General features: G+C 40.2%; 1 protein-coding gene across 2 annotated transcripts; it reads left to right on the forward strand.

Annotated features, from left to right (window-relative positions):
• Positions 1–8,153: 8,153 nt before the first annotated feature.
• On the forward strand, positions 8,154–14,393 carry PLK2 (polo like kinase 2). Of its 2 annotated transcripts, none has more exons than XR_004269649.1 (14): positions 8,154–8,710; positions 9,304–9,411; positions 9,555–9,671; positions 9,863–9,992; positions 10,240–10,327; positions 10,804–10,899; positions 11,008–11,206; positions 11,307–11,454; positions 11,808–11,905; positions 12,235–12,364; positions 12,612–12,856; positions 12,976–13,105; positions 13,352–13,462; positions 13,600–13,745. XR_004269649.1 is itself a non-coding variant. In XM_032280309.1 (14 exons), the coding sequence occupies exons 1-14, from the start codon at positions 8,441–8,443 to the stop codon at positions 13,789–13,791; spliced, it is 2,058 nt and encodes a 685-aa protein (XP_032136200.1). In that variant the 5' UTR covers positions 8,154–8,440; the 3' UTR covers positions 13,792–14,393. The 2 variants fall into 2 exon arrangements, 1 of the variants encoding a protein (XP_032136200.1); XM_032280309.1 differs by having other exon boundaries at positions 12,612–12,852; positions 13,600–14,393.
• The last annotated feature ends 534 nt before the right edge of the window (positions 14,394–14,927 follow it).

Genomic DNA, 14,927 nt, shown 5'->3' on the forward strand with positions numbered 1-14,927 from the left:
AAACTAAAATTACAGCTACCATATGATCCGGCAATCCTACTTCTCCGTATATACCCCCCAAAAAGGAAATCAATATATCAAAGAGATGTCTATGTGCTCTTGTTGCAGTACTGCTCACAGCAGCCAAGATTTGGAAGCAACCTAGGTGTCCCTCAATAGATGAATGGATAAAGAAAATGTGATACTCATAAACAATGAAGTACTATTCTGCCATAAAAAAGAATGAGACTCTGTCATTTGCAACAACAGAGACGGAACTGGAGATCATTATGTTAAGTGAAATAAATCAAGCACAGAAAGAGATACGTCACATGTTCTCATTTGTGGGATCTAAAACTCAAATTCATTGAATTCATGGAGATAAAGAATAGAATGATGGTTGTCAGAGGCTACCAAGGGTAGTGGGGGGATACGAGGAGTTGGGGGAAGGTGGGCATGGTTAATGGGTACAAAAAATAGGAAGAATGAATAAGATGTAGTATTCTAGTATTTGATAGCATATCAGGGGACTATAGTCAATAATAATTTAATTGCACATTTAAAAATAAATAAAAGAGTATACTGGATTGTTATGCAAAGGATAAATGCTTGAGGGTATGGAAACCCCATTTTCCATGATATGATTATTACACATTACATTCCGTGTACCAAAATGTATTATGTGCCCTATTAATATGGGTACCTACTATGTACCCCCAAAAATTTAAAATAAAAATATAAAAAATATACTTCCTATTTCTGTTTTCTGAATGGGCTTGAACTAAAAAATAGTGAATATAGTTTATTAAAATACTTGTAAAATATAAAAATCCATGAAGCCACAATGATATTAAAAAAGCAGTAAATGTGAAAACAAAAATTTCCTTGCCCACATTGGCGATGACTATTACACCAATCTTTATTCGAAAAATTGGTGATTAAAAGGAGTGAATTAAACATGCATTCTACTTGCAGTGCAGGTAATAAAATAGCCTCAGTTGATGAGGAAATACTTTTATGGAAGAAAACTAAGTAATAAATGGACAGTATCAGAAAATTACCATTTTGCAACCACAAATGAAATAACTGTTTCCATTAAGAATGTCAACATGGGATCAAGTCATTGGATGAATGGTCCATGGAAACATTTTTCCACATTAGCCCACATATTACTTGCCAATACCAATGGGGGCACTGTACATCTATAGTGTCAGATATGGCTGCCACCATCCTAACACAGTAGTCAAACTGACTATCAGGAATAGTGAGACACCATATGCTTCCTGATGGGATGCTGTGGGAATTATACAGTGTTCTCTATGACATATTCTTACTAAAACATGCTTAACCCAAATCTAAATCATTCTCCATTTCTAACTAAAAGTTTAAAAGACAAACAGAAGACAAAAGAATACATTAAGTTAAACCAACAGAAAGCAATAAAACAAATCCAGAAAATGGACATTTTGCAAGATATCTGGCCTAGTCTCTTTGAAAAGTCAAAAGCAGGGAGTAGTGACTCTTGCAGATTGAGTGAGGAGTCATAACAGAATGCAGTCTAGATCCTCCATTGGCTCTGAGAAATCAGTTACATAAAGGACTTTGGGAACAAGTGGTGAATATGTGAATAAGAACTAGGTATTAGATATTCAGAAATTATTGTTTATTAATACAAGGTGTGTAAAAGGTATTATCGTTATATGAAAATCTTGTTTTAAGAGATGCATGCTGAAGTATTTGGGAATAACATGTTATGATGTTTGTAACATATGTTTAAATGAGGAGAGAGAGAATTGTTGAGTTTGGGGGATGGATATATGAATATTCACTGCATCCTTCTTTCAATTTTCTTATACATTTTAACAATTTTCAGAATTTTTACAGCCTCTATCCTGCCTTCTTGTCATTGCTGCTCATCTTTGTTACTGTGAAGATACAGCAGCCCATTCTTTCAACCTCTGCCAAGCCCAAGTCATTGCCATCCTCAGAATGCCACCCTTTCCCACATTTCTGTTTGGTCTTTGTAGTCCTGAAGTCCCAGAGACTCAGTTGGGAGTGGACATGGAAGGAAGCGGGGGACATTGTTTGGGCAGAGTGTGTTTGGGTTTCCCAGGTACAGCACGTCACACCTATTAAACCAAAAAGTATCGGAGGCAGGTCTTTATCGATTTAGAAAGTTTATTTTGCCAGGGTTAAGGACATGCACCTGGGAGGCAGATCTGTGCCTTTCGCCAAAGATGATTTTGAGGGCTTTAACATTTAAAGAAGAAAGGGTAGACACTGAGGAAAAGGGAAGAAATTTTTAAGAGGCATGGGCAGATAAGAGACAAGTGGTTGCATTCTTTTGAGTCTGTGATCAGCCTTTCACTGAATATACAATTTACATGTGAAAGGGACGTAGAGGAATAGTCACTTCTGCCTTATCTAGCTCAGTGAATATACATTTTTTACATCAGAGGAAGCAATCAGATATGCATTTGTCTCAGGTGAGCAGAGGGATAACTTTCTGTGCTGCACCTCTGAAGATAAGCTATCAATTTACATTGTCAGGGCAAAATTTAACAAAACTGATATAAGGGAAAGATCTTGGGATTTACACGGAATTTCCTAGTGGGAAAATTGTGAGGGAGGTATGCAGCTTTTTTTTTTTTTTTTTTTAATCTCTGTAGTTATCTTATTTAGGAGTAAAATGAGAGGCAGATTTGCCCGAAGCAGTTCCCAGCTTGATATTTCTCCTTGGCTTAGTAATTTGGGGGCCCCAAGATTTATTTTCCTTTCATACTTCCTACCCACACAACCATTCACAGGACCTACTCATGGCCAGATGTTCTTTAAGGCTCACTCAGAAGCCTGTACCGCTGTGGCCTCCTAAGCAGAGACTGAGAGTAGCACAACAGCCCCTCCCCTTCCCTCAGCAGCCACGAGGCAGCTTTCTTCACTTTCGAGGTCCAGAACTGAGCCGTCTTCTTCATTGCCTGGTGGTGACAGCCTCCTAGGTATTTGTTCTCTCGCTGTCTCTCTCTTGTCAATTCCCCAAGTCAAAAACAAATTTTAAAAAAGGCAAACAAAAACAGTGCTTATTTGTCGTTGTTCCTCCTTGTCAGCTCCATTCAGTTCTGTTGAATTCCTTTCTGTAAGCCAGATGCTGGAGATAGTATCTCTCCACTCTGCTTTGGGTTCAGCTCCTTCTTGTCCATCTCTCCTGCCCTTGGTAGTTTTTCTTCTTGCCCCTTCCTTTCTCTTGAATATTAAATAGTAACTAATATTATAGATTTCCCACCATGTGACAGGCACTGTTCTAAGCACATTCTATGCATTGGGTTGTTTAATCATTATAACAATTGTCTTAGCACCTCTGGACTGCGATAACAAAATACCATAAAACTTGGTGGCTCATAAAGAACAAATTTATTTCTAACAGTTCTAGGAGCTGGGAAATCCAAGATCAAGTTGCTAGCAGATTTGGTATCTGGTGAGAGCCAACTTCCTCATAGATGGAACTTTCTCACTGTGGTCTCACATGGTGGAAGGGGCAAGATGTATCTCTTGGGTCTCTATTATGAAGGTATTAATGCCATTTATGAGGGCTCTACCCCCATAACCTAATCACCTCCCAAAGGCCCATCTCTTAATACCATCAGGATGCAGAGGTGATTGGTGAGGATTTCAACAAATGAATGTTGTGGGAACAAAAACATTCATATCATAGCAACAACTTTATAAAATATCGTCATTCTCTTGTTACAGAAGAAGAAACTGAGACACAGAGAGGTTCAGTAATTTGTGCGAGATCAAATCTAAGAGGTTCTTGTTTTCTCAATAGTTTTCTATTTATAAATATGTTTATCTGACAAATAATTGAGTTTTTACTCTGTCATATACTATTCAAGACATGGGGAATATAGCATTGAACTAAGAAATGTTACCTGTCCTCATGAAGCTTTCATACCTGTGGGAAAGAAAAATAATAATTAATTAATATAAAGTGAAGTATGTATCACAAACCTTGATTAGATGACAGAGCATAACAGAGTTGAACATAAAGTTCTCTTTGAGGAGTCAAATCGCATCATTAAAAAATATTTTTATATGTATTTTTAAATAGTAATGTATTCTCGTTCAGACATTAAAACACATAAAAACGATCAGAAAAATAAATAATCTGCTCACAAAAATATGTAAACAAGTAAATAGAAGAAAATCTATCATTAGTTTGCTATTAGTTCTTCCCAAATTTTTTTGCTTCATGCATATTTAAGCTTATAAATTTATGTAATTTTCACCTCATTTCTTACTCCAAGGAAACATATTTTACTATACCATACACTATCCTATACTTGCTTTCCACAGTACATATTTTGGAGATATTTTCATATCAATACTTAAAACTTCATTTTGTTTTTACGACTTCCTACATTTTCACTGTATGAACATATCAGCATTTATTTAACCAGTTTTCTATTGATGGGCACTTAGGTTGTTTCTAATCTTTAATTACAACAAGCAATACTGCAGTGAAGAACCTTATACATGAAGCGTCAGCAAACTGTTTCTGTAAAGGGCCACATAGTAAATATTTTAGGCATTGTAGGCCATATGGTGTCTGTAACAGCTGAACTCTGTGATTGTAGCATGAAAGTAGTCATAGACAATCAATCTACATAAGCAAATGAGCATGGCTGTTTTTAATAAAACCTTATTTACAAAAATAAGAATTGGGCTTAATTTGGCTATGGTTTTATCATTTGTTGATGTGTCATGCATCAATTTATATGATTATATCCGTTTTATATGAGATTATATCCATTTTATGTAAGATTATATCCATAGGATAAATTCCTAAGAGCATACATTCATTTCTAAATTTGATAGATTCAGCCAACTTATCTTTCACTGAGATTATATCAATTTTCATTCCCAACAGCAATATATGGAGTACTGCTTCATATATTCAGCAATTCATCATGTTCACACCAACTTTTGAGGGTTTTGCCAATTTTGTAGGTAGAAAAGTGTGTCTCCGTATATTTTTCATTTCAATTTCTCTTCTGATGAATGAAATTGAGCAAATGTAAGAACCATTTGTTTTCTATTGGATAATTTGTATTTTATCAATTTGTGGGAGTTTTTATATAATAGGAAGATAAGCTCTTTCTCTGTGATGGGTTGAAAATAATTTTTCCAGCGTGTTATTTATCCTTTGACTTTATTTATGGCATTTTGTTATTTTAAATCAATGAAAAGGTTTTGTTTTTATACAGTTACACTAACGAATTTTTTTTTTTTTTTTTAGGGATTCTAGATTTTCTAAATAGTTGAAAGATCTGCCACACTCAAAAGCTATGAAGGAACTCTCTCACATTGTCTTCTGAGGTCACATTTTACATTTCAAACTTTCATCTGTTTGAAATTAAGCCACATATGAAGTATGCGTCCATTTTTTCCTTCCTACTGGTTACCAAATCAACCCCATGATATTTAGTAATTATTCTACTTAATAGAAAGTACATTTATTTCCTTTTTTGTCCTATGAACTACAATTTTGGTTCTGTCCACATGATGGCACCACAACCCAAAAAAATCATTTTCTCAATTGGAAGGAAGACACCATAAGATCTACACAGTGTTAATATTTCATTAAATGCCTCCATGTTGTGGAAAACAGACCTGAATTTCATATGGAATGTTCAATAGTTTATCAAATACTGAAGTCCATTTGGTAAAGACACACACCATTGTGAATGCTAATCAAAGTAATTGAAATAATTTTTAAAAATTATGACAATCTATTTTTCATAGTCTTTATCTTAGGCACAAAGAAATACATATGCACATACACATATATGCGTGTGTGTGTATATATATGTATACATTTAAACTTTATTATCAACCAATAAAGACATGGTGTGTAAAACTAGCTTCGAGAAATTCTAGTAATATTTTCTAAAACCGAAAACCTTCAAAATCTTAGAAAGTAGGTTTGCATAAATCTGGGAAGCAAAGGTCACCCTAGGTTTATGAATAAAGAGGATGATTACGTAATTCTGAATTCCCACCCCTAAGCCCCACCCCTTACTCCATCCCTGACAATATTGGGATTAAAGTCTATTGTCACTTATGAGAAACATGCCTGGACTTGCCCTGTACTCTTTAAAGAATTAAAAACAGAAGCCACAGAAAGCACTTTTCCTTTCTCCTCTGTAATGGCAAAGACTTTCCCTTTCTCCTCTGTAACGGCAATGAGCCTCTTTTCAACATTATGCTGGAAGTATTTGAGTCACAGTATCTTTGTAAATGTTTGATTCATGTTGATACCACGCACACCTAAATTTGACAGTGGACTGCAGCAACCCTTTTTGCACATACCTTCCAGGGATTCAATAATCTGATATTCCAAATGTCTCTGGAATTTCGCTTCTAAAAACTGTTTACCATATCTTGGTAACATAGATAAAAAGATTCAAGTGTGCTAATTAATCTAACTTCGATGATCTACTAAAAATACAGTTAAATTCTCCAAGTCTCATGTATAAAATGGGAATAATAATGTAGAAGACCAGAAATTGCCACCCCAAATATGGCTCTGGGATAAGGATTATTTAGAGATAATTATTTTGAGAACTAGCCGACCCAGGAGATGCTCTAAAAATGGCATATTACCCTTTTGTAAGGGAAACTTACATTTACTAAAACAAAAACAAAAAACCCCCATAAAACTCCATTTGTAAGAGTGTCTTCTCTGTGCCAGGAAGAAAAGTTTGACTCTAAATCATGAAAAACTCTTATCAGTGAAGAAATAAGAAACCCCACTCCTATTTACTATACATTTCCTGGTAATGCTTCCTTAACTTGCCCACCCCATACTCTTTTCTTTTGGTTTAGCTAAAGATGGTATTTAAGCCCGATTTTCAGCCATTTCATGGGTTATCTCCCATGTATATAGGAGACATACCTGTTAATAAACTTTCTTGTTTTCTTGTTAATCTGTCTGGTTACATGGATCCAGGCCAAAACTTTGAAAGGTAGAAAATTATTTTTCCTTCCTTACAACATTTCTCACTCAGAATTGTTGTAGGATTAAATAAGGCATTTCAAAATACTGCACAGTTCTCAATAAATGTACACTATCATAATTAGAGGAAGAAAAATTAAACGTGTTCCTAGGTTAGTAAAACTGCACAGTAAATCTGGAAACAGGAAACTAAGTCGTGTTTGCACTCACTGGCCTATGATCCTACTTCATCCTCCCAATCCCCCATCCCAGGAAGTCTCAGATTGACTCTCCATGAGCCGGGGCAGCTCATGAGGCATCTCAACAGATGCATTCGGAAGAAGTCATAGATGACTCTGATTCCAAACTCTTAATCGGCATCGATTGTTAATACCAGTAACTGTCAAAGGCCCACAGTCCTCAAAGGCGGCCCACTCCGACACCTAAGGGCACTTCCGGAATACTCCACAAGATGGCGCCCTTGCTTTTCAATCTTCGGCACACCGGCGGAGGACGCCTTGCCTGGGCGCCGACCTCGCTCTCCAGGGTTCAGGGCCTGACCTCGGACAGAGGCTCGCTGTGGGGGGATGGGCGGGGGTCTGACGGGCCTCGAGGGGGATCCTGGCTCGGTGGGCCTATCGGCCCGGGACCCCAGCCTGCGGGCCGGAGTCCGCCCCAGCGCGATGCGGGGTGAGCTCGAATGCCCGGCTCCACGAACCACGGCCTCTCCCCCGGCACGGCCTCTGGGCACTGCCCCTGCTAGACACCAGCGAGCTCGTCACAGCGCCGGCAGGCGTCGCGGGGCAGCGGCAACCGAGTCCTGTCACACGGCCGGGGGAGGCCTTGCGTGCACGTTCGGCGGGCTCCGGGCACCCTGACACCTAGACACAGAAGGCGCTGGGGGCGGGGCGGCCGGGAAGGGCTGTGCGGGGGGAAGGGCTGTGCGGGGGGGAAGGGCTGCGCGCGGGAAGGGCTGCGTCTGCACCCGCGCCCAGCTCGCTCAGGTCACTGCACTGCCTCGCCTCCCGGCGGTTGGGGCTGGGGTGGGGCCAGTCGCTTGACCTCGGGTTTGTTTTCCTCGCTAAGGCTTGGAGCCTTCGAAGAACCGGCGGCAGGGCCCACGGACGCCGCGATGGCCTCCTCGTGGCCGCGAGAACTCTCAGCGGCCGGAGTTCGAGGCGCGCGGCTCCGTTCGGAAGCGGGACAAGACCGGCTTCTCGGCCCTGCGTGCTTAGGGAGGCCGTGGGGCGGGGCGTCGGCCGTGATGTGGTGTCGCGTTTCGAGTCTCCGCCCCCTTGTCGCCGGCCGGTATATAAGACTTCCCCGAGCATTCTCACTCGCACAAGTGGACCGGGCTGTCGGGTGCGCGTCGGCAGCAGAGGCAGGGGTGCGAGGGCCACGGCCGGCTCGGACGTGTGACCGCGCCTAGGGAGGGGGCGGCAGCGGGCAGTGCGGGGCGGCGAGGCGACCATGGAGCTTTTGCGGACTATCACCTACCAGCCGGCCGCCAGCACCAAAATGTGCGAGCAGGCGCTGGGCAAGGGTTGCGGAGGGGACTCGAAGAAGAAGCGGCCGCCTCAGCCCCCAGAAGAATCGCAGGCGCCGCAGTCCCAGGCGCAGGTGCCGCCCGCGGCCCCGCACCACCATCACCACCACTCGCACTCGGGGCCCGAGATCTCGCGGATTATCGTCGACCCCACGACGGGAAAGCGCTACTGCCGGGGCAAAGTGCTGGGAAAGGTGACTAGCGGAGGGCGCCGGGCTGCCGGGCGGGCGGGAGGTCTGCCCGGGCGACCCCAAGCTGGGCGGGCCCGCGGGGTCCCGCGCCCGCCGCTTCCGGGTTTCTAGGGGGTCCGATCCCAGCGCGAGGTGGCCTCCACACCTGTCCTGTGGCTTTTGTGCGCCAGCAGCACAGGCGATCTCGGCTTTGCAATCTTAGCCTCAGAACTGTGTGCCTCCCGCAGCCCAGAGAAATGCATCTTGAAAGAAGCGAGGGCTTTCTATTTCAGACCTCTCTCCCTCCACCTGCTCCCAGAGAATTTTCCTGACAAGTCTCATCAGACATTATTTTTCATGTCTCCCCGCCCCGACCCTCCATAAATCTCCCATTTGTAAAGGAAGAAGAGAAACTGGACTTGCTGTTTCCAGCAATGCGTTTCTCTTCACGAGGGAGCTTTAACGGAGTTAGAATGCATCTCTCTGTCCACTCTTCTCCATTCCTTTTTTTTTTTTTTTTTTTGGTTTTTTTTCTTGCTATTTATTTATTTATTTAAAATATCTGCCGTCCATTTTTGTGCCATACTCAATTCCGTCTCGGCTTTGTTTCCTTTCAGGGTGGCTTTGCAAAATGTTACGAGATGACAGATTTGACAAATAACAAAGTCTACGCCGCAAAAATTATTCCTCACAGCAGGGTAGCTAAACCTCATCAAAGGGAAAAGGTGTGTATGACTCTTGAGTAAAGTATTTTCTTTGTGTGCACGGATGGCCCTTCCCTGTTAGGAAAATGTCTTCTGCCTGTGTAATCACTGGCTTTTCCGAGGTGACTGGAGGCTAACAAACCCTACCTTACTTTTTCATGTAGATTGACAAAGAAATAGAGCTTCACCGAATTCTTCATCATAAACATGTAGTGCAGTTTTACAACTACTTTGAGGACAAAGAAAACATTTACATTCTCTTGGAATACTGCAGTAGAAGGGTAAGTGTCAAATCCTATTTGAGAACATTTACTTTGAATTAACATGGCATTCAAAGAGTATTTTATCTGGGATTTTAGCTGTGTCAGTACTCATACTGCAACGTTAACTTTCATTGCTCATCCTGCAAAGGGAAACCAGTGATTTTGATAACTGTTTGACAGCTTCTTTTTTTTCATTTTCCTCTCCCTAGTCAATGGCTCATATTTTGAAAGCAAGAAAGGTGTTGACAGAGCCGGAAGTCCGATACTACCTCAGGCAGATTGTGTCTGGACTGAAGTACCTTCATGAACAAGAAATCTTGCACAGAGATCTCAAACTAGGTGAGTCCTTGACACCAAAAGCTGAGTTTTGTGTTAGAGATAGTTCTTTTTTCTCTCCCTACTTTTTTTTTTTTTTACATATTAACATTCTTAATTGGAATCTATTGGGATCTAGCTTCTGCAATTTAGCTTTTGAATGGACGACTTTGATATAACAATTGGCTGCCTGGGTCCAAAGTGGATATGTGTGTACTTGGTTAGAATGCGTTTTCAAAGGGATTCACTTTTTGTTTTGTTTATCATTTAGGGAACTTTTTTATTAATGAAGCCATGGAACTAAAAGTTGGGGACTTCGGTTTGGCAGCCAGGCTGGAACCCTTGGAACACAGAAGGAGGTAAGAGTCAGAAAGATGCATCATGGGAGGGTTTCCTGGAGACCAAATGTGCCTTCATTATTTTGCAGTTGATGTTTTAGAGGTCAGGTGATAAAATCTATAAACCATAGCAATGTTAAAGAAATACTAAATGCCCACTGTGTACTAGACAGAGCCCCCTGTGCCTCTAAACTGATTATGAAAGCAGTCAACGACATCTTTTCTGGGCCTGAAATGTATAAAATGCCACAATGTCCCTGGTTTTAGTTGGTTAACAACATTTTGACCTGTGGGCTAAAACACTGTTTGTGTATGTAAAAAAAATTACCAAAACTCACTTGGCCAGACCTCAATTGTTCAGATGCTAAAAGTCAAATGTTTCCAAATAGAAATTCAGCATAGATGATAAGATTTTGTTTCCCATCAAGTCACATCAAGAGAACTAAGTTTAAATAGTGAAATAGTTCCTAACAAGATCTCGATTTTTGTCTTTCCAGAACGATATGTGGTACCCCAAATTATCTCTCTCCTGAAGTCCTCAACAAACAAGGACACGGCTGTGAATCAGACATTTGGGCCTTGGGCTGTGTAATGTAAGTAAATACAACAGAATAATTAAAAAGCAAATTCAGATTTAGATGTTAACACCTGAAAAGAGTTGCTTTATGACCATTGCTAAAGATGTGTTTCTTTGCACACAGGTATACAATGCTACTAGGGAGGCCCCCATTTGAAACTACAAATCTCAAAGAAACTTATAGGTGCATAAGAGAAGCAAGGTATACAATGCCATCCTCATTGCTGGCTCCTGCCAAGCACTTAATAGCTAGTATGTTATCCAAAAACCCAGAGGATCGTCCCAGTTTGGATGACATCATTCGACATGACTTTTTTTTGCAGGTTGGTTGCTATCTTCCTTTTTTTTTTTTTTTTTTAAATTCCATGCTATTGATCCCAGTTACCTGGCAGGTTACTGAAGGCCTTTTCTAATATTCCACAGGGCTTCACTCCGGACAGACTGTCTTCTAGCTGTTGTCACACAGTTCCAGATTTCCACTTATCGAGCCCAGCTAAGAATTTCTTTAAGAAAGCTGCTGCTGCTCTTTTTGGTGGCAAAAAAGACAAAGCAAGATATATTGACACACATAGTAAGTTAATAAGACTTCTTTTCCTTTTTCGTATCCAATATTATATTTAAATTTGGTACATTAGTTAAAAGGGAATTTTATATTAATATAACTAGCCAGATTCACATATTCTTAAACGTTGATATTTATAGCGTAATAAATCCATACCTTGAATTGTGATTGATAGCATTTCATTTTGCAAACATTAAAGAGGGGTTTTTGGGCTAGTTGCAGCTAATGGCAAAGGTAAAATGCTATTTTGCCTTGGATGCTCATAAGCTGGTGAATAATGCAAGAATGAGGAAATGTGGCTAACCCTTTTCCTTCCTTGTTAAGATAGATTAATGTTTGTAATTTTATTCCTTGATATGCAGATCGAGTGTCTAAAGAAGATGAAGACATCTACAAGCTTAGGCATGATTTGAAAAAGACTTCAATAACTCAGCAACCCAGCAAACACAGGACAGATGAGGTGTGTTGGGGAAGAGTAAAGTAGATATTCATGCTTCACATTATTTCCACTCTTTATGAATTAGGACTTGAACTATGATTATCATGGTTCAAATTATCATGGCCGTATTTACCTCAAGTTTTTCTTCAAACCCTCTGAAAGGGAAGTTATTGGCTTTTAGTTTTATAGTGCATGCAAGTGAGTTACTGCATTATCTTTTATCTGGCTTGTGTCCATTGCTTTTTGATAAGCTTTCACAGCAGCTACCTGACTCTCATCTTAATCTGGAATTCTCAACCTTAAATGATTTTCGATGCTTGACTCATTCCATAACTTTCCTCTCTTCCTAGGAGCTCCAGCCACCTACCACCACGGTTGTCAGGTCTGGAACACCCGCAGTAGAAAACAAGCAGCAGATCGGGGATGCTATTCGGATGATAGTCAGAGGGACTCTTGGCAGCTGCAGCAGCAGCAGTGAATGTAAGTAGTTGTCAGTCTCATTTTAAATAATGAAACTCTAAATGCCAGTGCTAAATACATAGTAATTTAAGTCAATTTACACTGTAGCTTAATTTAACATAGAAGCAGCAAGGTTATAGGAATTGGAAAATAATCCTAAGTTCTATGTCTTCAGAATTAATGGAGTGAAACTTAATGTCTACCAAAGCCTGAGGTTTTATTGCTAAAATATTGTTTACCTTAAAACATTTCTGTCTGACTTTTTTAGGCCTTGAAGACAGCACTATGGGAAGTGTTGCAGACACAGTGGCAAGAGTTCTTCGGGGATGTCTGGAAAACATGCCGGAAGCTGACTGCATTCCCAAAGAGCAGCTGAGCACATCCTTTCAATGGGTCACCAAATGGGTTGATTACTCTAACAAATACGGCTTTGGGTACCAGCTCTCAGACCACACCGTGGGTGTCCTTTTCAATAATGGTGCTCACATGAGCCTCCTTCCAGATAAAAAGTAAGTGTATTGATTAATGAAATACTGTCAGTTCTCTAGTCTTGGACTAAAGAAATCTAAAAACAGTGATTAACTGCTTCTATTTTTTTTCCTCTTTTCTCCCTGTCGTTCCTGTTTTTATAGAACAGTTCACTATTACGCAGAGCTTGGCCAGTGCTCTGTTTTCTCAGCAACAGATGCTCCTGAGCAATTTATTAGTCAAGTGACGGTGCTGAAATACTTTTCTCATTACATGGAGGAGAACCTAATGGATGTAAGTTTTGTGGCTTTTGAAGGGTAGTCCACAAACCAATAGCATCTGAATCACTTTGAAGCTTGTTAGAACTAGAGATTCGCCTGTCCTACCCCTGATTTACTGAATCAGAATCTCTGAGAGATGGAGGCAGAGATTTTCAAGGCCATTCTGATGCTTGCTTAAGTTTGAAAAGATTTTCTTAGAATAAGAATAGAGTACATGCTACAAAATCTTTGTAGGCACTAACTCACTCATCTCTTCCAGGGTGGAGATCTGCCTAGTGTTACTGATATTCGAAGACCTCGGCTCTACCTCCTTCAGTGGCTAAAATCTGATAAGGCCTTGATGATGCTCTTTAATGATGGCACCTTTCAGGTAAGTGAACTCTGCAGGACAGTGCATGTTTAGGTCCTAAACAAAAAGATTTGTACCTAGGCAGTTTAGTAATTGACTGAACTTTTCTAATTCTTGACTATTTCAAGAGATCTAATGTCCGTGTTTATTTTTTTAAGGTGAATTTCTACCATGATCATACAAAAATAATCATCTGTAGCCAAAATGAAGAATACCTTCTCACTTACATCAATGAGGATAGGATATCTACAACTTTCAGATTGACAACTCTGCTGATGTCTGGCTGTTCATCAGAATTAAAAAATCGAATGGAATATGCCCTAAACATGCTCTTACAGAGATGTAACTAAAAGACTTTTTGAACAGACCCTATGGGACTCCTCTTTTCCACTGTGAGATCTACAGGGAAGGCAGTAGAATGATCTAGAGCATGTTGAAGAAGATGGACATATGGTGGTACGAAAACAATTCCTCTGTGGCCTGCTGGACTGGGTGGAACCAGAAGAGGCCAGGGCATCCAGTTCTTGACTGTGGACAGTCCAAGAGTGAACCAGGATGCAGTTTTCCTTGAGATACCTGTTTTAAAAGGTTTTTAAAGAAAATTTTGCAGAAAGGTGCATTGATTCTTAAATTCTCTCTGTTGAGAGCATTTCAGCCAGAGGACTTGGAACTGTGAATATACTTCCTGAAGGGGAGGGAGAAGGGAGGAAGCTCCCACGTTGTTTAACGGCTGTAATTGGAGCAGCTTTTGGCTGCGTAACTGTGAACTATGGCCATATATAATTTTTTTTTTCATTAATTTTTGAAGATACTTGTGGCTGGAAAAGTGCATTCCTTGTTAATAAACTTTTTATTTATTACAGCCCAAAGAGCAGTATTTATTATCAAGATGTCTTTTTTTTATGTTGATCATTTTAAACTGTTGGCAATAAAGAGTATGAAAAAGCAGAAATAATGTTCTCTTGTCTTTAGTAGAACTCATCACCACATTGTGGCATTTTTTGATAAGGTTATGCCAAGCAGTGCCAAGAAGCCATTGAGGATAGAAGCATACTAGAAATTTAGATCTTCAATTTTTTTCTAACTACAGTTTCTAGGATGTCTAATACCTGAAGTACAATCATAAACTTTCAGGGTAGATCTAGCTTAAGAACACCATTCTAGTTACAACCAAAATATAAGCCTCCTACAAAATGCAAATCCAATTTCTCTCTGAAGTATTTCTTCAAGACTTGCATAGCTTGGAGGTAAAGCCAGAGTAAACAGATGTCTGTTATTAAGTGTCAATAGGCACAGGAAGTTTATCTTAATATGGGCAAAACTGAATTAGAATGTGTGCACCAGCTAAACATGTTACTCAGCATAAACCTGCCTAAACACTTCTAGTGCCTCTGGCAGTACTAGCACTTGATTCTAGTAGTGAGAAATACTTTGTGAATAAGTCATTTTATATTCCTTCTGGTGCATGGTAGTTGAGGAGTGGTAT

The sequence above is a fragment of the Sapajus apella genome, unplaced genomic scaffold (assembly GCF_009761245.1).
Source record: "Sapajus apella isolate SASKATOON/1434 unplaced genomic scaffold, GSC_monkey_1.0 scaffold1, whole genome shotgun sequence".
Taxonomy (NCBI): Eukaryota; Metazoa; Chordata; class Mammalia; order Primates; family Cebidae; genus Sapajus; species Sapajus apella.